Source organism: Mustela nigripes, chromosome 8 (assembly GCF_022355385.1).
Source record: "Mustela nigripes isolate SB6536 chromosome 8, MUSNIG.SB6536, whole genome shotgun sequence".
NCBI classification, from domain to species: domain Eukaryota; kingdom Metazoa; phylum Chordata; class Mammalia; order Carnivora; family Mustelidae; genus Mustela; species Mustela nigripes.
In genome coordinates this window covers 127,982-151,706 of record NC_081564.1, presented here as the reverse complement: position 1 = coordinate 151,706, position 23,725 = coordinate 127,982, and the positions used below count along the sequence as shown (strand labels likewise).

The following is a 23,725-nucleotide window of genomic DNA, read 5'->3' as shown; positions in this document are numbered from 1 at the left end:
CAGCGGCGGCTTCCTGCGCCCAGCGGCGGCTGGAAGGACGCTCGCTGCCCGCGGTGACGGAGGAGCCGGTGCTGACTCGGACTGGGACGGCCCGAGTGTGCGGGGAACGCGAAGACCTGACCGGGAGACCGAAGACTGAGCCGTAGGAAGGGAACAGTTGTGTTGTTGATGGAACGCGGGCGTCAAGGAACTAGAAGTGGATGTTTTTTCAAGACGACCCCCCCCCCCCCGCGCACTGGGTTCTTTATCTGTTCGTTCTTAAAAATGTTACTTCTTGCTTTTCATAATTTGGTGAGAAAATGCGTCTGTTCAAGAGAAGTACTTGTAGAAATAACGGGTTTCCTTCGCTGACGCGACGGAGCACTGAATATGTGGAATGCGTGACAGACCCTGAAGGCTTAGTAACATGCCTTAATAAAGCTTTTTGGCTTTAAGAAGTTATGTTTTAAGGAAAGGGAAATTTCATAATCATGTCTCTTTTCCTGACACTACACTTTGACCTTTAGTGCTCCTTTTTGCTTGCGTCCTGTCCCATGGGCATGTCTCACGTCTTCCGGCCACGAACCAGCATCAGGACGGGCTGTGGCACGGCCTGTGTGTGTATCCCTGACACGGTACCAACACCCACGGCGTCACTACCTCCGGCTCGCTCATTCTTCCCTTTCCTCTTGTTTTACTATGAAAACTTCCGAGTGTACAACGGAATTAAACCCTAACTGCTTGTAAACCTCCCTCCTAGACTCTACCATTAACATTTTACTTTACTTATTTTAACATATATCTTTTATCAGTCCATTTTCTTGTGTACCAAGTAAATTGCATGCATCATTATATTCCCCTAAATACTTAAAACTGTATGTGTTGTTAGCTAGAATTCAGTATTTATTTAGCTTTTTCTTTTGATGTAAAATTAACATAAAATAATGCACAAAATGAAAGTATACATTGGCTGAGTTTTTGCAGTTGCATGGTCCTTTTTTATCTTCTAGTCTTCATGCCTTTTGTATCTTCAGGTATGTCTTTGCCATCTCACCTGGCCCCAGAGTCCTAACTCTGTGGCTGCTGGGTTCTTTTGCTAATCATTCCTTGCCCTTTGCACACACTAAAGACTAATGAACTTACTCAAAATCTAGAGAGATTCTGATCTCTTTTATTAAGAAGCATATACTCCAGGGGAGCTAGGGTGGCTAATCAGTTGAGCATCCAGCTCTTGATTTCAGCTCTTGTCTCCTGATCCCAAGTCATGCTCTTAGGGTCCTAAGTCAGGCTCCACACTCAGAGAGGAGTCTGCTTGACAGGTTCTCTCCCTCTCCTTCTTCCCCTCTTCCTGCTCCCTCATTCTCTCTAAAATAAATCAGTCTTTAAAAAACCACATATATTTATTTCATACACTTGAATGAAATGCTGTCTCTGACAAGGTCTTGCCTGTCACTGGGCACTGGAACTCAAGTACTGGGTCTTTAAATGGAGACTGGAGGGCAGACACCTTGGGAAACAGACACATTACCTTTGTGGGTGCTTGTAATGTACTGGACAAATGCCAGTGGAACAGATCGAAGTTGGAAGCACTATGCTGGTCTCTTTTTGGGATTTAGCACAAGATTATCCCAATTCTCAAGTGGTTCCTTATAAGGGAGGTGGACAATAAGTAGGGTGTTGAAGTGCTAAAAGCATGTCCAAAGTGTTCATGATTACTGGCCAGGGAACAGTCATTCTTTCTGGGACGACAGGAAGGCTTGTCAGAAAAGGTGGCGTTTAAATGAGGCCTAGAGAGCATGGGGCGAGTGCAGCAGAAATTAAGGTTGAGATGTTGTCAAGGCTGTGAAAGTAGTGAAGCCTGTATACTCAGTGACTTGGTCAGAGCTATGCTGCACAACCTCTTATGCCCTGGATAGTCTCTTTCATAGCCTTCTGGTTCATACTAGAAGCTTCTTGCAGCCCATCTCTGTCCTGATGATAGGCAGAATAATCACTCTCCAAAGAACCAGAACCTGTGGATATATTACAATATTATATGGCAAAAGGGACCTTGCAGATGTGATTCAACTAAGGACCTTAAGATGGGGGAGATTACCCTGGATGGTTCAGGTGGACCCAGTATAATGACAGGGGTCCATCAGAGTTGGAACAAGGAGGCCGAAGGTGAACATCAGGGGGAGACGTGACTCCCAGATGACGTGATGCACAGAGAGAGGAGGTTTTGCTAGCTTCCTGCCATACAAACCTCCAAGTGATGCCTCCATCTGAGCTTCTGACTCCATCCCTTGCCCCCCTCTCTCCTCTGGCTCCAGCCCGCTTGTCTTTGACTTCCTTCCTCTCAGCCTACTCTCCAGTCCCCAGCACCTCTTCCCATTGCGCCCTTTCTCTTTTTTCACCTCCAAACTTTTCTTTCCTCTTGTGGGATTTGTCCGCTGTTGCCACTGCTGTATGGAGACCAGTCTCCCCTAATCACTAGTGAACCGTTATCTGAGCAGACCTGCACATTATGTTCTTTAACTTACCAAACTCTTCTAAGTCTCCCCTCCTTGAAATTCTCTCTCCTTCTGGCTTTCAATACTCCTCTCTTCGGGATCTTCTCATTCTCTAGTGGGTCTTTGCCTCATTCGTGGTCTTTTCTTTCTCTTCTCTTTGCTTCCTAAATCTTGATTTTCCCCATAATCTGATCCTGTTCTTACATCTCGTTGTACTCTTCCCATTATCTTTGGTTGACTTTATATACTGCCAGGTATATAAAGTATTGTCATCTGATAATACTGTTAGCTAGCATTATCAAATCTTACTGTTTCTTACTGGGCTTTATAGGAATTGTGTCATAGGGTTGTTGAGAGGAATGTATGATCTCACTTAGACTCTTGTCCATCTGCCTACTTCACCTTTATCTCTTAGTGGAAGAACACAGTCACTCTCAAATCTATGACTTAAGACCCCCCTCCCCCCCTAATAAATCTTGTTGGAGACTAGCTGAGTAGTTTGGATAGATAAAGATAGAACAGAAATGTGAAAGGCAGATGATAGAGCTGGATAACCCTCACATGTACATATGTCTCCTAAATACCATTTCTCTGGCCCAGTTTCTGAGTTTAAAACCCAACCCCATCAGGGTGTGAGGACATCTTTCATGCCCTTGATCACCAGGGTTGGTTTCACTGATATGGCTAGCTAGGTGGGTGTCCCTTTCCTCCTCCACTGCTCTGTGTCCATCCCTCCCAAAGCTGCAGGTTCACAAAGAGGACAACCTTCCCCAATAGAGGAGGCCCATTCTTTGGTGAAGGGTATACAGGAAGCTGCACTCCATGCCAGAACTTCCAGATAAGCTCTCAAGGTCCATTTGTAGGAGAACATAGGGTAGTCAGGTTTCCAAGACCCCAGACACATACAGATGAGGCACTGCATATGGAAGTTTGCATTTCTTTAAAACAAAACAAAAAAACCCAGCCCAGTTCCATCATTCCTCTAGTGCCCACTCCTCCTGATACATTGGTGATTAATCACTTAATCACTTAATCACTGGGTGATTAAGTCACCCAGGAAACCGGGAGTCATCTTTAACCCCTAACCCATCTTCACATACATAATCCATTTGATTTCCAGGATATACCAATCTTTTCAAAGTCTACCTGCTCTGCCTTTCTACCCCTAACAGCCCTAATTTGTGTTCCCATCCTCTGGATTATGGTATTAGCTTCCTTCCTTGTTCCTTTGCTGCTGTTGTATCTTCCATCACACAACCGCCCCAAATGCAGAGGAACCATTTTTTTTTTTAAATATTTTATTTATTTATTTGACAGAGAGAGATCACAAGTAGGCAGAGAAGCAGGCAGAGAGAGAGGAGGAAGCAGGCTCCCCGCTGAGCAGAGAGCCCGATGCGGGACTCGATCCCAGGATCCTGAGATCATGACCTGAGCTGAAGGCAGTGGCCTAACCCACTGAGCCACCCAGGAGCCCCCAGAGGAACCATTTTTAAGATGCAAATCTAGTATCATTTCTGGGTTTGTAACATGTAGGAGAAAGTCTCTGAAAATGGCATTTTTCTGAAAATGGCTTTTTTGTCCTTTTGTGACCTAGGTCTGATCATGTGCGTCTATGGGCTCCTTTCAGGCCGTTCGCCGCCTGGCACAGTATACGCCAGCTGCCCTGAGCTCCCTGCCTTATATAAAAATCATTATCTTCATCTCTTCCTTTGTTTACACAGGTCCCCACCCTTCTTTGTCCATCTGATTAGGTCTAGGACCCAGCCTTGAAACCGCCAGGTGGTGCTGGGTGCATTTTCTGTGCTCCATGACCCCTTGGGCATGCTGTTGCTCAGAGCAGTAATCATAGTGGACTAGGGTGTCCATTTTCAGTGTCTTCAGCTAGACCCAGCTGCTTGATGTCAAGAATAAATACTTTATTCATGTTTTTATCTCCTGGGCCTTGTACAGAGCCAGGCGCATAGTAAGTGACCACTACTTATTTATTAAAATTACAGAAGAAGATCCAAATCTATAACATTAAGATAGTAGTCAACTTACCAGCTGTTTCCCTAAACACAAGTAAAACTCATCCCAGTGTTCCCACATGGTAGTGACAGTTGTTACTTAAGAGAAATCAGTTTTGGCCAATTGCACAGAAAGATTCTTTGTGGTTCTGGTGACTCATAAAAAATCTGATTATTCCAGGGTGCCTGGGTGGTTCAGTCAGTTAAGCATCCAGTTAAGCATTTCAGTTTAGGTCATGATCTCAGGGTCTTGGGATTGAGCTCCATGTCGGGCTCTGCATGGAGTCTGCTGGACATCATCTCCCTCTTCCTCTCCCTTGGCTCATCTCCTGCTCGTGCACGTGTGCATGCTTTCTCTCCAAAATAAATAAAATCTTTAAAAAAAGCATCGGGGTGCCTGGGTGGTTCAATTGCTAGGCGTCTGCGTACAGCTCGGGTTGTGGTCCCAGGGGCCTGGGATTGAGTCCCAGGTCAGGCTCCCTGCTCAGCAGAAAGCTTGCTTCTCCCTCTCCCACTCCTCGTGCTTGTATTTCCTCTCTTGCCATCTTTCTCTGTCAAATAAATAAATAAAATCTTAAATAAAAACAATCTGATTATCACTAAGAAGTGATATAATTTAATTGATTAGTTCAAATAGATTTGAATAGTTGCATAGATTAAATAATGGCTTAGATCAGTGATTCTCAAACATGGCTGCACAGTTGCGTCACCCAGGGAACTGTTGAAAAGAAACAAAGCCTGGCTACTCCCCATACACTTAAGTCAGCATCTCTCAGGGGAAGATGCATGGGACCCAGGTCTCATAATTTATTAATATACCTGGCATTTCCAGTGTTCAGTTAGGGCTGAAAACCACTTGTTTAGGTAAAGGTTTGAGTAAGTTTTCAAAAGTGGAGGTTAAGGGAAATTAAGAGGACATGATACTAATTGCAGGCTTGTTGTAGTTTATGTAATCCTGAATGGGAATTAATGGAATGGACCTTAGATACTTACATAAAGTAGAAGCTGTACTGTAGTTGTTTTTTAAATAAGATCCAATTGAAAATTTACTGGTGGCCAGAATTTCCTGCTTTGTTAGACAACCTGATCTATTTCCAGGTATCATATTATTATAATATTGACTTGTAATAGATTTTTTTGTGACTACACTCATTACTCCTCTAATCCTGCCCTCTGGAGCAATGCAAAATAAATATCCTTGTTCCACAGGACCTGTAGACACATGAAAACCATTCTCTTGGTTCCATAAAGTAATTTCTTATGTAGTTTAACATCCCTCATTATTTCAGCCTTTATTCATGTGACACTGAAAAGTAAGTTCCGGGAAAGGTTAAGAAACCTCCTAGTAAGTATTGGAGCAAGAAGTGGAATCTGGGGAGGCTGGCTACAGAATCCATGCTGTTAGCCACGGTTGGAAATATGCACTTGACGGTGAGGGGCAAGCTTGGGATAGAAGACAGTGTTCTCCTCACTGTAGCTGAAACATAGTTCTGTTGTGTGCCTGGCAGTGGGATAGACAGTGGGAATAAAACAAGTAGGTATACTGTGTGTCCTGAAAGTACCCGGGGTGGGGGGGACTTGGAAAGTCGAGACCAAGAGATGCAGCAAGGGGAAACCTACATTAAAGTTTATCATCATTGTGTAAATCGTAGAGAAGACTGAGAACCAAGATATACAGAGGGAAGCTAGGTGAGGATGGAAACCAAGTAAATAAAGAGCTTCGAGAACGACCAAAGGGCCAACAGTGTCCTCTGTATTAGAGGTCATTGGTGAGAACCTTTTAGTGGTGTGGCAGGGCAGAAGCCATACTGCTTTTATTCATGTAAATTTGCATAGAACTGAGGTGGAAATCCATAAGATCTCCAGAAGACAAAGGGGAAAACAATAGAAGAGAAAACAGATTCAAAAGAACTGTAAATACAAGCATGAGAAATACTCAAGCTTGGTACTCAAAAGGTGGAAATTAAAAATACAATCTAAATTTAAAACAACTTAAAAATGCAATGTTTGTGGACTTCTGTTTCTGGCCAACATGGAATAACAGGGACAATGGCAACAACAACATACAGACAGACAGACAGAAAAAATGCATGAAACAATTGTTCTAAGACCCTGGACATCAGATGACAAAGGACAGTCATCCCTGGGAGATGGAACATCAACGAGGTAAGCCTTCTGGTTGCTCCGGTTTACTGCCTTGAGAGGGTTTCCCGCTTACAGCAGAGGAAGGTGAAACAGGTGGAGCCCGGCAGACTTCCGAGTCAAGGTTGGATCTGAGAATCTGATCTGGGGAGAGCAAAGCACCTGGAGTTCGTAGGACAGACCACCAGAGAGGAGAGGTCTGCAGAGGGTCTCCCACGAGTACTCAAGAGCACAGAGCAGCACATATGTGTGAGGAAACTCCACAAGGCCAGGGAAAGAATCCTCCACAGTGCTGGAGGGAATAGTCCTGATATTTGCATGGGGAATACCGCCTATTACCACTAGCCAGACTGGAAAACTCTTGTAATTCCTGGAACGTTGGGAGTGGAACTATTTATGTAAAGCATTGAAAGGAAAATTGACTCTACTTAGAATTCTAAATTCAGCAAAAATATATTTCAACAACAAAGTCAAGACAGAATGGGTGAAAATATTTGGAAGTTATATATCTGATAAGGGTTTGATGTATATAAGATACATAAATACACGTATGTGCTCACATGTAGAATATGTAAAGAACTACAACTCAATAACAAAAGCACAAACTATCCAATTTAAAAATGGGCAAAGGACTGGAACAGACATTTCTCCAAGGAGGATATGCAAATGGCACTAAGTATATGAAAATAATGTAAATCAAAACTACCATGAAATACCACTTCACCCCAACTAGGATGGCTATAATGATTTGAAAAATGGGATAACAAGTTTTGGCAAGCATGTGGGGAAATTGGATCTCAGCATCACAACTCACACTGACACTGCCACTGTGGAAAACAGTTGTGGGTCTTCAAGAAGTTAAACACACAATTACCGTATGACCCAGCACTTCCCACTTCTATTCCTTCTAGGTATAGCCTGGAAGGAATTGAAAGCAGGGACTCAAGCTGGTACTTGTATGCCAGTGTTCACAGCAGCATGTGCACAAGAGCCAGTAGATGAAAACAACCCAGGGGTCCATCAGCAGATGAAGGGACAGACAGGATGTGGTCTCTCCATACAATGGAATATTATTTGGCCATTAGAAGGAATGAAGTTTGATTCATGCTACAGCATGGATGTACCTTGAAGACATGATGTGGAGTCACATAAGCTAGACACAAAAGGACAAACATTGTATGATACCATTTATATGCATTTTCTAGAATTGGCAAATTCAGAGAGACAAAGTAGATCATAGTTTATTGGCGTCTGAGAGGATCCAGGAGTGGGGAGTTTGGTTAATGTTTCAGAGTTTCCATTGGGGTGATGAGAAAGTTCTGGAATTATTAGTGATGGTTGTACACTATTGTGAATGTAATTAATACCACTGAATTGTACGCTTAACAATAAGATAGCAAAGTTAATTTTTACTACAATTTTAAAGTTAATATAATTGCCAAAAACCATTGGATTGTATACTCTGAGTGGATGAATTGTATGGTATGTGAATTATATCTTAGTAAAGCCTTTTGGAAAAAAAAAAAGACAAAATGAAGACATTGTCAGACTTAAAAAGCTGAAAGAATTCATTATCAGCAGACCCACATTGCAGGAAATGTTAAGAGATGGCCTTCAGGGAGAAAGGAAATGAAACCAAGTGGAAATCTGGATCTACAGGAAAGAATGAAAAGCAGTGGCAATGGTAACTACGTAGGTAAATATATGATATTTTTCTTTATTGTTTAATAATAATACCTATTGCTGGGTAACAAACGATCTCAAACTTGGTAGCTTCAAACAGCACTCACTCACTAGCTCACAGTTCTGTAGGTGGAAGTCTGAGCCTCTCTGGCTGGGTTTTCTGCTCATATATGCAACATCTGCTTTCAAGGTGTTGGCTGCCCTAGGTTCTCATTTGGAGGCTCTGATTGTTGCTTGTGGCTGTGGGGCCATGACAGGACCGGCTGTCAGCTGGGTGTTGCTCTTCGCTCCCAGAGACCGCCCCCATTCCTTGCGCTGTGACACCATCCACCTGCAGGCCATGTTTCTTGTGCTTCCAATCTCTGACTTCCATTCTCTGGTCAGCTGGAGAAAACACTTGTTTTCTTATGTGTAAAGTAAGGGTATTAGATTGAGGCAGGTTTTGTGTCTTGGTTTGTTTTTCTCAAAAGAGGATTTGTAGCAGCAGAACCATTGAATTGCAAATGAGATTTTGCATGGAACTCTAGAGACTGAGGGGGAAATGGCCATCTGTATAGTTCTTCATACTCCTGGGAATTACAGACCTTGTAGATGCATTTTTGGACTATCTCTGATGTTCCTCGGTGTGTGGTGGGTGTTGCACTATACCCAGCCAGGTGGGAGGGAGTCTAGGTTGGTGATTTATAAAACCTCCCTGTCACAGCCGCCTTCCCTCATGATTCTTTCTTTTCTCCAGCTTCCTCTTCTCAGGATCTCCCGTTAGTCAAAAAAGCATCATCAAGAACAAGAAGGGGATGGAGGCCGAGTCAGTACCTGCCGGGTCCCACGTGAGTTGCGCTGTCTTCTTTGTTTTCCAACTAAGAATTCCTTTTTACTTCAGTTCTGGAGTTCCTTTGCCTGGGAACTTCAGAAATTATATCTTGGGCACTCTCCTCTGGGAGACTAGCACTGTTTCGTTTGCTTTATTTGTAGATTTAGTTTTATTCATAAAATACATACTATTCATATACCTTTTATATAAAAAGAAGTGCAGGTTTAATAGTGATGTGGGCAGGAGTCAAGCAGGGTAATATTGAGCACTCTGAGAAAATGCTTTGATCCGCACTACGGAATGAAGTCCAGAGCATACTTCCTCCCACAGAAATGACGCGGAAACTGGGAATGTTCTGCCTTGAGGGTCTCTCTGGTCCCTGGTTGTCCTAGCTGTAGAGCTGGCTATGTGAGGCCTCCATGGGGAGCTCAGGCACAAGTTAGAGACTTATTCAGGGGTAGTTGCCGCCCAGCCATGAGGAGCTTGGAGGAGGGTGGAACCTCTGGGATGTCCAGGCCGGGAGACAGGGTCCCGTGTGGGCCCAGCTTCTGCTGGAGCAGCCTGCATGTATTACCTCTGCTATATTGAAAAATCCCACCAGAAAGTGTTTGGTTTTTCTTTTAGCAGTGCTACCTGTTTTTAAGGACTTAAGAAAACTAGCCCATTATATTTACCCAGATAATTTACTGTTTTTGTTGCTCATCCTTCAGTCCTGAGATTTAAAGGACTCTTTAAATTCTCTTTGGTAACATTTCCTTTTTGCTTGAATAACTGCTTTTAGTATTTCTTTTAGAGCAGGTATGCTGGTAACAAATTCTTTTACTTCATTTGAGAGTGAATTTTGCATCCATTCCTGAAATATGTTTTCACTGGATATAGAAATGGCTTGACAGTTCTTTTTTTTTTTTTTTTTTTTTTAAAGATTTTATTTATTTATTTGACAGAGAGAGAGAGATCACAAGTAGGCTGAGAGGCAGGCAGAGAGAGAGAGGAGGAAGCAGGCTCCCCGCTGAGCAGAGAGCCCGACGCGGGACTCGATCCCAGGACCCTGGGATCATGACCTGAGCCGAAGGCAGCGGCTTAACCCACTGAGCCACCCAGGCGCCCCTTGACAGTTCTTTTTTTCAGTATTAAGAAAATTATTATTCCGCTGTTGTCTGACCTTCCTAGTCTTTGAAGAAAAATCCTCATTCAAGTAGGTGTTTCTGTGTGTAATCAGCATCTCTGTTTGATGTAGCCAAGAAGGCTTTGCTTCTTTTATCTATTGTTTCTTTGTCAAATTACTTTGTTACTATTAAAATATAATCTACATTTAAAAAAATGCCATTCACCATTTAGGAAAAATGTCTTGGATAATTATTTTAGATCAGAAAACATGGTGAAGTTGATCTCTCTCTCTTTTTTTTAAGATTTATTTATTTTAGAGCATGTGTGTATGAGGGGCGGGGCAGGGGGAGAGGGAGAAGGAGGGAAGCAGATGCCCTGCTGAGTGTGGAGCCTGACACGGGGCTCAGTCTCATGACCCTGAGATCATGCCTGAGCCAAACCAAGAGTCGGAAGATTAATCTACTGAGCCACCTGGGTGCCCTGACATTAGTCTTTTAAGCATTAAGTTGTTCTTGGACTGAAGACTTTTTTACTGCCTTAAATTAGGTTCTTTATTTTGCAGAATATAAATGTAGAGTAACTTTGGTGTCTGATACTCCTTGCTATAACTGTTCATAACAAACTTGATTTAAATAAAACTTCTTTTGGAGTGCCTGGGTGGTGCCACTCAATCATTTGAGTGTCCAACTCTTGGTTTTGGCTCAGGTTGTGATCTCGGGGTCCTGGGATCGAGCCCCACATTGCGCTCTGTGCTTAGTAGGGAGTCTTCTTATGGATTCTCTTTCTCTCTCTCCCTCTGCCTCTCCCCACTAAAATAAATAAATAGACCAAAAAAAAAATGTTCTTCTGATAGTTTCTAAACCTAGAGCATAACATGGAACTGGTTTTTGGACAGTAGGTGTCTAGTAGCCATTCCTTTTAGGACTTGACCAGAATCCAAATAAGTACTACTCACTTTTGAAATAAATTCTGGTCCATCCTCTTCTATACCAATGCTGCCTGCCTAATCTCTCTGTCAGTACTCAAGAAGGGGAGGGCCGAGCTCTACTTCTGGCTTATTATAGATTTGTTCCACATTGTAGACACTGGTGACCTTCAGGGATATACTTGTGAACTTCACCAGGGAGGAGTGGAAGCTGCTGGACTCTGCTCAGCAGATCATGTATAAAGATGTGATGCTGGAGAACTATAAGAACCTGGTTTCCTTGGGTAAGACTAACTTCTGTTCTCAGAGATACCCCCTGCAACGATTTTGGTTCTTCATTGATCAAAAGGTATGGAGACATATATCAGAGTGTGAGCTTGGTGTTAGGGGGCCTAATTTCTTTTGAGCATAGAAGGGGGTTTTGTACTCACTTCTGCTTTTGTGGAAAAAAGGTGTTTTTGTTTTGATTTGTTGAATTTTAAAAAATGTACATTTTGTTGCCTCTTTAGCCTCCCCTTGTCCACTCTTCAGAGTCCCCTCAGGACTAAGAAGGGGTTAGGGGTTGGGGCTGAATCTGGGCTGCTCTTTGTGTCCAGCCCAGAGTTCCCCAACCCCTGTCCAGTTCTTTATCTTTTGCTGTGCGCAGGGCATCAGCTTCCTAAACCACACGTGATCCTCCAGTTGGAGAAAGGGGAAGAGCCGTGGCTGGTGGAGAGAGGGATTCACCCGGAGACCCAGGCAGGTGAGCACCAGTCAAGAGACATTCCAGGCAGTGTCCCAGATGAGCTGTTAGGGGCGGGAATCCCTGGCCATAGTGGTCACTAGCTGTGTGCATTTTTGTAGAGAACACTGAGTTTATTTACCTTCCGTTTCCCCCGACCAGTCTTTCTGCAGTCACGTCACAGGCCATTTGCATTTGGAGACAAAGATGTGTTCCTCATGAAAATTACCTGTTGATGAGCTTGGTTTCCGCTCTGTTGGTCTTGCTTTCCTGATTCTCACACCCCCATCTCGTTGGTCATACAGTCTTTTCTTTCCTCCTTGCCGGCCTCTTCCCTTTCCTGTGGCCCCTTCCCCGTGGCTTTCTGTTGCTCCCCCCGTGAGCCAGGCAGCCGGGCTCGGTCACCGGCCACTCCTGCTGCTGCTTCTTCTTTACTTTTTTTTTTTTTTTTTGCAGAGCATTACACACTCAAGATTTCTTTTTTAAAAGATTTTATTTATTTACTTGACAGAAAGACAGTGAGAGAGAGAACATAAGCAGGGGGAGTGAGAGAGGGAGAAGCAGGCTTCCCACTGAGCAGGGAGCCTGATGCAGGGCTCAGTCCCAGGACCCTGGGATCATGATGTGAGCTGCAGTCGGATGCTCTATGGACCGAGCCCCCAGGTGCAGCTTCAACCTTCTGTTTCTTAACCTCTAGGAAGCAGATTTTCAATGGATAGGGAAGCTGCAGGAAGGATGTTCTGAATCCACATAATTTGCATTTTAGAGATACTAAGATGGAAACAAAGTAGGAATAACTTAAGAAAACATGAAATAAAGAGCTAGAATACAGTAAGAAAAAGGCGTCTTGGGAGCAGCAGTTCTGGAGAGAGGAATTCAGCCAGCAGGAACTCGCAAGCCTTCTGCAAACTCAGAAGAGCAGCTGGTCGGGGTGCCCGTGTTTAAGTGTCTGCCTTTGGCTCAGGTCATCTGGCATCTTCCTCCCCAGCCATCTTGGGTGCTGCTGGGTCATACTGCAGGTAGCCTTCTTGGTGTGTGGGGAGGCATGTGACTCCATGTGACTCTAGTGTGGCCTAGTCACGCTGGGAGGACCTGTGTTGCCTCTGTCTGACTCCCCGTGTCCGCACGCACACGTGTCTGGTGCTTCCCTGCATCTTGAGCTTTGAGTATGATGTGAATAAAATCTGTCAGTCCTAGTTGTCCTCTGTGAAACCTCTTATGGCTCCTCGTCAGGTGCAGGTCCCTTCCTTTTCCGAGCTTCCACTTGAAGTGTATTTTTAAATATCATAAACTATTTTTTACTGTTTTACATTTGGTCTTATAGGTGACTGCCTCAAAGGCAAGTCCTTCAATACACCGTTAAGAATGTGATCAACCGGGGCGCCTGGGTGGCTCAGTGGATTAAGCCGCTGCCTTCGGCTCAGGTCATGATCTCGGTGTCCTGGGATCGAGCCCCGCATCGGGCCCTCTGCTCAGCAGGGAGCCTGCTTCCCCCTCTGTCTCTGCCTGCCTCTCTGCCTACTTGTGATCTCTCTCTATCAAATAAAATAAATAAAATCTTTAAAAAAAAAAAAAAAAAAAAAAAAAAGAATGTGATCAACCAGCTGCTTTGGGGCCTTGGGAGGAAAGATTGTTCTGTTTTCTTCCATTTCTCCATTATTTCTTTCCTTTTTTCCATTCCTGTGTTCATTCATCTAGGAAGCTTTCCTAGACTCTCTTGACAACTATCTAAAACTAACTAGATCAGCAGTTTAGATTTCTATTGAGACTTTGTTGTCAAAAGAAATACTGAAGCTCCATGTTGTCAAACACATGGCTATAGGAGCCTCAGGATCAAAGTGTAAAGGATAATGAGTGGTGGCTCTAAGAATGCAAATGCAGGGCCAGCTGGCTGGCTCAGTTGGAGGAATGTGTGACTCTTAATCTTGGGGGTGTAGGTTCAAGCCCCACATTGGGTGTAGAGGTTACTTAAATAAAATAAAATCTCTAAAAAAAATTGCAGATGATGAGTTGATGAATGGATATTGTATGTTTTAAGTATTACTCACTTGAGTGTTGCACTACATAATACGTGGATCAGGATTTTGATGAAGGAAAGCAGCGTGTTCAGATGTTTACACGTGCCACTCAGGGTTGTTTTCCTTTGGTACCCGGCCCTCACTCTTCCTCACACGTGTTCATTTTAAAATTTTCCAGTTTGCATTTGTGGTTTGCAGAACTTTCCATGGGATTTTGATGCCTTGAGTGGAGGGGAAGAGAGGGAAAGGATGGTGTTTCCTGTCAGAAATCATGATGGCAGCACGCATGCACGCACGCACAGACACACACACACACACACACACGCACGCACGCACAGACACGCACCAGGCTGGTGTTCAGCCTTAAGAAGGAAGGAGATTCTGCATCTGCTACAGCACGGATGAGCATTGAGGATCTTGTTAGTGAAATCGGCCAGACGCAAGAGGACAAGTACACGAGGTTACTTAAAGTCTTCAAAATCATTTTTTTGTTTATTTGCTTGTTTGTTTATTTATTTATTTGACAGAGATCACAAGTAGGCAGAGAGGCAGGCAGAGGGAGGAGGAAGCAGGCTCCCCGCCGAGCAGAGACCCCCCTATGTGGGGCTTGACTCCAGGACCCTGAGATCATGACCTGAGCCAAAGGCAGAGGCTTAACCCACTGAGCCACATGGGTGCCCCTAAAGTTGTCAGAATCATGAAGACAGAGTGTAATGGTGCTTAGCAGGTACTGGTGGGAGTGGAGAACAGGGCCTTACTTTTTAAGAGGTACCAAGTTTCAGTTCTACAGATGAGAAGAGATGCGGGGACAGCTGCACTACCATGTGAATGTGTGGAGTACCCGAAGTATGCCCTGAAAAATGGTTAGGATGGGAAATTTTATGTTATGCCTGTTCTATCACAATTTAAAATAGAAAAAAGGGGCACCTGGGTGACTTAGTTGGTTGAATGTCCAACTCTTGATTTTTGGCTCAAGTTACCATCTCAGGATTGTGGGATTGACTCCTGTGCCCGGCTCTGTGCTCAGCAGGGAGTCTTCTTAGGATTCTCTCTCTGTCTCTCCGTCTGTCCCCCGCAAATACCTTTCAAAAACATTTAAGATTAGAACAGAAAAAGAGATCAGGCTGGGGAAGAAGCTAGTGATTCAGTAATAAAAGAAGATTGGGAATGATGGGGTTCCCACAAAGAAGGCAGGAGTCAGGAGACTGGCACGGGGATCATTGTCAGGTGAGTTACTCTCCTGGTGCTGCTGAGATTAAGTTCCACAAACTGGGTGATATAAGTGTGCCCTCTTAAAGCTCCAGAGGTCACAAGTGTGAGATCAAGGTGTCAGTAGGGCCATACGCCCTCTGCAGTGCCTAGGAGAGGATCCTTCTTGGTCTCTTGTGGCTCTGGGAGTCCTAGGTGCTTTGTGGCTTATGAGCACATCATTCCAGTCAGCGCCCCCCTGCACATGGCTGTCTTCCCGGTGCGTCTTTGTGTTTCCTCTCCTCTTGTAAGGACACCATTCATATTGGATAGGGGGGCCCAGTCTGCACCAGTACTGCTTCATTTAACTGATTACATCTGCAATGATCCTGTTTCCCAATGAGGTTGCTTTCTGAGATCTTGAAGGTTAGGACTTCAATGTGTCTTATTTGGGGCACAAAATTCAACCCATACTCCAGGTAAGAATAGAATATCACCTTACTTGTGTAGGGAGTGGTGGTACTTTGTACATAGTGTTTTTCAGAAGTGCCTGGCTGGCTCAGTTGATAGAGCATACAGCTCTTGATGTCAAGGTTGTGAATTCAAGTCCCATGTCAGGCATATTGATCATTCAAAAAACATGGCTCCCCGCCCCCCATCCCAGGTTAAGAACCTAACATTTTTGGCTCCTTGGTGGCTCAGTTAGTTAAGCATCTGCCTTCAGCTCAGGTTGTGATCCCAAGGTCCTGGAATGAGTCCTGCATCAGGCTCCCTTACTCTGTGGGGAGTCTGCTTCTCCCTCTCCCTCTGCCTGTTGCCCCTGCCCACTTTTGTGCATGCATGCTCTTTAATAAAAATATTAAGAACCTAACATTTTACCTAAAAGGCATTGAGAGACAAACAAGCTTTTAACTAGGAGAAATAATGTGCAATAATACACACAGATATAAGCAAAAGGGTAGAAAAGTCCAGGAGAATATGAGTTAGGGGTTAGGTTGTGATACAGTATCCTGTGGTATGAGTCCCTATCAGTTGTTAAGTCCTTTTTCTTTTTAAAGATTTTATTTATTTATTTGGGTTAGAGAAAGAGAGAATGCGAGTAGGCGAGAGGGCAAAGGGAGAAACAGGCGACTCAGTACGGGGCTCGGGCCTAGGACCCTGAGATCATGACCAAAGCTGAAGGCAGATGCTTAACTGGCTAAGCCACCCAGGGGTCCCAGTTGTTAAGTCTTGATGTCTCACAACAAAGGAATCGAAATACAAGACCAGGAGAATATTAATAATGATTACTGTAGTATTGCTTTGACCATGCATGTGTGAGTCTGCGACGAACTCATATCTTATAATACTTCATAATAATCTTACATCACATATACTGTGTCTCTTGGATTACAGATAAGCAAAGTGATATTTGAAAAGTTTAACAACTTGTCTAAATTCACCACTAGTAGCATTAAAGCTTTAAACTTTAAAGCTTTAAACTTTAAATTAAAGCTTTAGAACCTGTATATCCATTTGCTTTTCCAACCTGTTGCACAGCCTTTCTGAGGGGCTCCTGTGCCGGTTATCTGGGCATTATTCTGTAGTCCTTCAGCAGTGTCCAGAACAGGGAGTGTTGGACTCATGGCTTAGGAATGTGGGATGGGCTGTAGCTGGGAAGAACGCCTGCCAGGAGAAGGACCTGACAACAGGTAGGTCATGAGTAGATCAGATCATGGGAGTGTAGGCCTTTCTGTGGATGTCCCCGTTGCCCCGCAGCACTGAATGTCTGATCTCATGTGTCCTACCCAGTACTGGGTCTTTGTGCCTCGTTGCTGCTCTTCCACAGCCCAGTGCCTTCCCTGTTTGCTGCTCTTCTCTGCCCTTTCCCACTGTCCGTGAAGGCAGCTCGAGACTTGTTTCCACATCCCACCATGCAGACCTCAGTGTTGTTTTACTGACTCAGAGGTTTCTCTCTCTCTCCTTTTTTCTTTTTCCAGATTTGGAGACTGCAGTTGAAATTAAATCAATTTCCAGTAAGAGCATTTCTAAAAATAAACAGTCCTGTGGCATTAAAATGGAAGGAATTGCAAAGAGTGATCTTTGGTACTTGTCATTAGAAGAAGTCTGGAGATGTGAAGACCAGTTGGACAAGTATCAGGAAAACCAGGAGAGACATTTGAGGCAAGTGGCGTTCACCCAAAAGAAAGTACTTACTCAGGAGAGGGTCTGTGAAAATGGTAAATATGGGGGAAACTGTCTTCTTCCTACTCAGCTGGTACTGAGAGAATATTTCCACAAACATGACTCACATACTAAAAGTTTAAAACAGAATTTAGTTTTTAGCAGTCATCAGGAAAGCTATGCAGGTAGCAGTGAATGTGGTCCAACCTTCTGTCAAAACATTCACCTTATTCAGTTTGCAAGAACCCAGCCAGGAGATAAGTCCTACAAATGCCCTGATCCTGTGAACTCTCTTACCAGTGGTACATCCCTCGGTATATCAAAGGGTGTACATAGGGAGAAACCCTATGAATGTAAGGAGTGTGGAAAATTCTTCAGCTGGCGCTCTAACCTTACCAGGCACCGGCTTATTCATACTGGAGAAAAACCCTATGAGTGTAAAGAATGTGGAAAATCTTTCAGCCGGAGTTCTCACCTCATTGGGCATCAGAAGACGCACACTGGTGAAGAGCCCTATGAATGTAAGGAGTGTGGGAAGTCCTTCAGCTGGTTTTCTCACCTTGTCACGCATCAGAGAACTCACACAGGAGACAAACTCTACACATGTAGCCAGTGTGGGAAATCTTTCGTTCACAGTTCCAGGCTTATTAGGCACCAGAGAACTCATACTGGAGAGAAACCTTATGAATGTCCTGAGTGTGGGAAGTCTTTCAGACAGAGCACGCATCTCATTCTGCATCAGAGAACTCACGTGAGAGTGAGGCCCTATGAATGTGATGAGTGTGGGAAGTCTTACAGCCAGAGATCTCACCTTGTGGTACACCACAGAACTCACACGGGACTGAAGCCCTTCGAGTGTAAAGACTGTGGAAAATGCTTCAGTAGAAGCTCTCACCTGTTCTCCCATCAGAGAACCCACACTGGAGAGAAACCATATGAATGCCACGATTGTGGGAAATCTTTCAGCCAGAGTTCTGCCCTCATTGTGCATCAGAGAATTCATACTGGAGAAAAGCCATATGAATGTTGCCAGTGTGGAAAAGCCTTCATCAGGAAGAACGACCTTATTAAGCATCAGAGGATTCATGTTGGGGAAGAGACCTATAAGTGTAATCAGTGTGGGATTATCTTCAGCCAGAACTCTCCACTGATTGTACATCAGATAGCCCACACTGGAGAGCAGTTCTCAACATGTAACCAGTGTGGGACAGCGCTCGTCAGTAGCCCTAACCTGGTTCGATACCAGACCAGTCACATTAGAGGAAATGCTTATTAGTATAGTGAATGTGGAGAGTTCGTTACAAAGAGCAATAACTTTATTTTGCATTGGAAACTCTGGAAAAGAGCTGTGTAGACATAATCTGTGTAGAAATGCTGTCAGTCTTGTTATCCTTTTGTGCACTTGAGAGCTGGTCCTAGAAGGGGAAATAACCCACAGATTTCATTTTAGTACACAAATACATCAGCCTTTCTTTCCACAAATTCCTACAAAAGCAGTTGTCCTTGGAGCATTCTTGACCAAGCCTTAAAATGCTAAAATCTGAGAGGGAACCATTAATTAGGTGAGTTGTTGAGAGATTAACCAACTTTGTTACCTTCTTCAAAAAGGTAAATCAATGAGTGTTGCTACTGCAATGACTAAAAAAATTGATACACAAAAGTAGAAAAATAGTATTCCAGCCCCCCCCCCCTTTCTTACTTAATTGTCCTCTTCTGGGACGTTTAGTAGTGTTTACTCTGTTTTATGTGTCTGATTTAAACCACATTTTGGTTAGCAGCAGGGAAAATGTTTATAATGTAAAGCAGAAAAAGAAAACATTTATTAGTAATGGTACTTACTTTAAATATATTTGCATGTGGGCAAGAATTGGAAAAGTATTCATGGATAAATGACCAGAAATGATTTGTTAGGTAATGGGATTGAGTGAGTTTTATAGTTTATTCCATGTCCCTCTGATAATTATTTGAAGATATTTTTGAATAGTAAGAAAAGGATATCCAGCTTCTCTATTCTATCATCAGGGATGCTCAAGAATCATCTGTTAGCAGCCTTTCCCATTCTGTGTTATTTTGGGACATAGTTAGAGTTTGTCTCTAACTATTTGTCTCTTTGAGACAGGGTGCTAAATGCTTCTGGGAATTTAGAAACAGTGATTCTGTGGGCATTGGGATCTAGAGGAAGATTAGGTATTTGAGCACACCAGGAAAGGTCCCCGTCTGAGTGGGAGCAGGTACTTAGAGCAGCTATGGTCACGAAATAAACAGCTCTGCCCAAGCCCCTCCTTCCAAGGTGGTCCTTCATCTTTATAAAGGGAACATAGTGGTTAAATAGCATAAGCTTGAGGTAGACTACCCAAGTTGAAATTTCACCTCTGTCCTTATCTTGCTGAGTGAGCTTGGGCATGCTGCCTAATGTCTCTGTGCCTAACTTACAGAATCTGCTTCTGTAAATTAGGGATATTACTTACCTGGTAGGATGTGGTGGGTATTAAGTGGGTAAACACATAAGCAGCTTTATGATTTATACATAAGTGCTTTATGATTGCTAGCTATGGTGCTTGGTGTTGTCGTGGCCCAACCGTGGTGTGTACCATTGAACTTTAACCTGCCTGAGTGTAAGAGCTCGTAGTGCTGGCTTCCCTCCCAGCCACGTTTCCCTCTTATCTCCGTCAGCCCTTAGCCTGAGGAAAGCCCTGCCTGTAGTGGGTGTGTAGACTCATTTCTGAGGAGCAGTAAACAACTTGTAGTATTGTATGCAAAGTCATCTTGTTTGTAGAGAGGTTTTCTTTTCTAGGGAGAGGAGCCTAATCTTCAGATTCTGTGGTAAGTTCATGCTAAAAGTCCCTGCTAAAAAGATTTAGCAAGAGAACTTGTTTAAATTCTTTCTGTAAATGGATCTCCTGTGTGTAGGGACTAGCCATTATCTTCCATTTGCATATAACAGGATATATGTTAGGTGCTTAATGATTGAGGGTTGAAAGCTAAATATTTTTGAGAGCAAGAGGACAAAGATCTTGATGCCTGCCTCACAGGAAAGCTCTAGAAATGATTGCTAATGTCATGAGACTTGGGATCCACAGGGAACGTAAGACCATCTAACTCGTACTCTTCATCATACAGTTGAGAAACCGTGAGTTGGCGCAGGTCTTACATTTTGAGTAGTCAGGCCCAGAACTAGACTCTGTTCCCTCAGTTACTACTGCTGTCCTTGGTGCATTTATACCAGTGGCACGTATAATACGCTCCTGTCAGGAGTTTTCATGATAAGCAGCGGTTCTTCATGGGAGTGGAAGAGTAGCCCCTTAGCTTGGTTTCTGTTAACCTGTGGCTCAATTTTCCTCAACTGTGTAATGGAGGTACTTCTAGTACCTACCTCAGAGGATTGTTGTGTGGATTAAGTGAGATAATGTGTATAAAGTATTTAAAACAGTGCCTGGCACACAAGTACTGTATGTGTTAGCTACTGCTACTATTACTAACACTAACACACTAAGGAGTGTAGGAAGAGAGAAATGTCTGTGGATGATCACTGAAATATTACTTATAATAGTCCAGAAATTTGCAGTATAAAATGTATAGTAGCAAAATGGTTATTTATAGCATATCCATTGTCATGGAATATTATGCAGACATCAAAATTATGGAGACAAAGTTAACAGAAATGTTGATGCTATCATGTGTTTTGAAGAAAGCATGATAAATAAGTGTTAATATGGAGTAAACTCAGATGTAAAAATAAATGAATTGTAAATAAATGAATCTTGCTCAAAACTCTTAAGGAAATTTGTCAAAAGATTAACCTACTTTCTTTTCTCTTTTTCCTTCTTTCTTCCTTTCTTTCTTTTTTGTACTTTTCTACTTCTTCCAAAGTCTCCTCAACAAATACATATCACTTCTAGGATCAGGAAAACAGTCTCTTCAGTAAGGAAATATTTTCTCTTCCAAAGTTTTCATATACAGATAAACTACTAGAACCTTAATAAGGGAATTCGACAGCAGATGACTCCGAGGTTGCTGGTGGTGTGGCGTGGGAGAGAACAGACAGCAGACGGGACCGCCAGGAAACCAGCGAGGAGGATCTGTGTCTTGACTGGTGCTGGTTACATGACTGCCCTTGTCTGTTAAACTCATCACACTATACATTTGAAGTGGATCCAGTTTGTTGTATGTAGCTTTACTTCAGTAAAATTGATTTTTTTGAAAATATTCAGAACAGGAATTTCTGGGAAATCCGAGAAAATCCACAGCTTCAAGTGAAAGCTAATAACAGTAGTAGTATTTGCTGATTTTATAATTCATCTTCATTTATACACAGCTTAATACAAGTAACCAATCTGCTAAGCCCTTTAATACAATAGATTATTTCCACCTATAGCCCTATGAGTAACATTTTCTCACCCCTATGTTTAAGGAAACTAGAATTTGGAAATTTTAGGTAATTTGCCCCAATTACATAGCTAGTGAAGCTTCATATTAAAAGTAATTAGCAAGTGTGGTGCGGATCTCAAGCAAGGTAGTGTCTGGGGCTTTGTAGAGGATCTTACAAAAGTAGCCAGTTCAATATGAAAAATAGGCACCATTGTGATTTATTTTCTCCATAGACAAATTCGCTGAATTAATACCTGCATCATTTTAAGACAGGCACATGACATTATACATGGAGACAGGACATTGAGTGGAAATTAGGATTAGGATCTGAAGGTAAGAAAGTAGATTACTGTGGAAACGAGTAGTGGCCTCTGAGTTGTATGTACTGTCTTACTTAGTTTTCACATTAATGCCGCTTTGAGTTCACAGTGACTGCCCCAAGCTGCACAGTAAGAAGTGGAAGAGCCAAGGTTGAAACCCAGATCCCTTTGGCTCCAGCTCATGCGGTGTTTCCACTACTTGCTGCCTGTACATCTGGCTAAGGGTCCTGGTGCTATCCTGAGGGTAATGGGAAGACACAGGAATTTTAAAGGCCCAGTATCCTCAGTCACCACTGTTATAGGCTCACAGGGATTCAAAAGCATTTTCTTTCTTCCCTTTTTCCTTTTTGTAAACAGATTTCATTCATTGAGAGCAAGCATGTTGTGGGGGCACAGGAGGAGGAGGAAGAGAGAAAGGGCATCTCAAACAGACTCCCTGACACAGTGTTTGATCCCACGACCCCGAGACTGTGACCTGAGCGGAAACCAAGATCAGCTCAGCTTACCTGATTGAGCCACTCAGGTGCCCCAGAAAGTATTTTCTTAACATTCATCTGTGAATGAAGCATACACTGATCAGTCTGTGGCATTGCCTTTCCTGTTAGACAGCAAAAAGGTGAAAATTGTTTGTTTCGTTAACTTTGCTGTTAAATAAATTGCAAGGTGACCACATGCTCAGTGTCTTGGCAGCTGTATAGGAATTGGTTGAAAGAGAGGGTGTGTGTAAATGGGTGTTGGTTGAGGTTGGCAAGATATCCCAGTAATGACATCAATTTAGGGATGGCAAGGGTCCCTAGATTTGTGGCTTCAGGGAGTTGGAAAGACCCAACTGCTTTCTGCTCTACACATTAGAAATTTAGCCGTCGTTAGCTCTAGATATTTTATTGACAAAGTTCTCTTATCACACAGCCCTGTGAAAAAAGATTTAGGGTGCATTACCTTACAAACAAGCTCTACTGTATCTGTTCTGGATAGAAATTTATGCTCCCAAATTTTCTGTGTTGAAGCCATTCCTGTTACTAGAATGTGGTTTTACATGAAGAAAGGGTCTTCATGGAGGTCATCAAGTTAAGTCATTAGTGAAGCTATAATCCAGTATCAATGGTGCACTCCTATTTAAAAAAGGGGGGGAACATTTGGATACAGAGATGCATATAAAGGGAAGATGATGTGGGGAGCACAGGTAGAAGGAGCACAGGTCTACAGGTTAAAGGACAGAGGCTGTAACAGATCCTTCCTTGACAACCCTCAGAAGGAACCAGTCCCTACCAACAACTTGATTTTGGACCTCTAGCCTCCAGAACTCCAGACAAATATCTGTTGTTGAAGGCCACACTCTGTGGTAGTTTGTTACCGGTGACCTAGGACTGCGACATTGCTTTATTTAAAATTGCAGCCACCCTGCTGGTACTGCTAATTCCTTAATCCTATTTTTTTCATGTTTTCAGTAGTACTCCTTTCCTGTTTATCAACCAATCAATCATCTGTCTTCCCTTACCAAAATAAATGCTTCACAAAGGATCCTAGTAGGTTTTCTTTTTTGAAAGATTTACTTATTTTGGAGACAGCAGGGGTGAGGGGCAGAGGGAGAGAGAGAGAGGTCTTAGTCTCCCTGCAGCGTATGGAGCCCAACGCAGGGCTAGATCTCACCACCCTAAGATGACCTGTGCTGAAGTCAAGGGTTGGACACTGAGCCGATAGAGCCACCCAGATGCCTCAAGGATCCTAGTTTGTCTGTTTTAAAGATTAACTAATTAATTAATTAATTTGAGAGTACATTAGCAGGAGAGGGAGAGAGAATC

General features: G+C 43.2%; 1 protein-coding gene across 3 annotated transcripts in view; it reads left to right on the top strand.

Annotated features, from left to right (window-relative positions):
• The window catches only part of ZNF10 (zinc finger protein 10), a 20,203-nt gene extending 1,675 nt beyond the window's left edge, over positions 1-18,528 (top strand). Inside the window, exons 1-5 of one of the 3 annotated variants that reach the window (XM_059408090.1) lie at positions 7,258-8,315; positions 9,039-9,129; positions 11,303-11,429; positions 11,792-11,887; positions 17,052-18,528. In XM_059408090.1, the coding sequence (XP_059264073.1) occupies positions 9,097-9,129; positions 11,303-11,429; positions 11,792-11,887; positions 17,052-18,511 (1,716 nt within the window). In that variant the 5' untranslated portion in view covers positions 7,258-8,315; positions 9,039-9,096 and the 3' untranslated portion in view covers positions 18,512-18,528. Of the gene's footprint in view, positions 1-7,257; positions 8,316-9,038; positions 9,130-11,302; positions 11,430-11,791; positions 11,888-13,190; positions 13,393-17,051 lie in introns of those variants that run through there. The other 2 variants (XM_059408089.1, XM_059408091.1) reach the window with 2 other exon arrangements.
• The last annotated feature ends 5,197 nt before the right edge of the window (positions 18,529-23,725 follow it).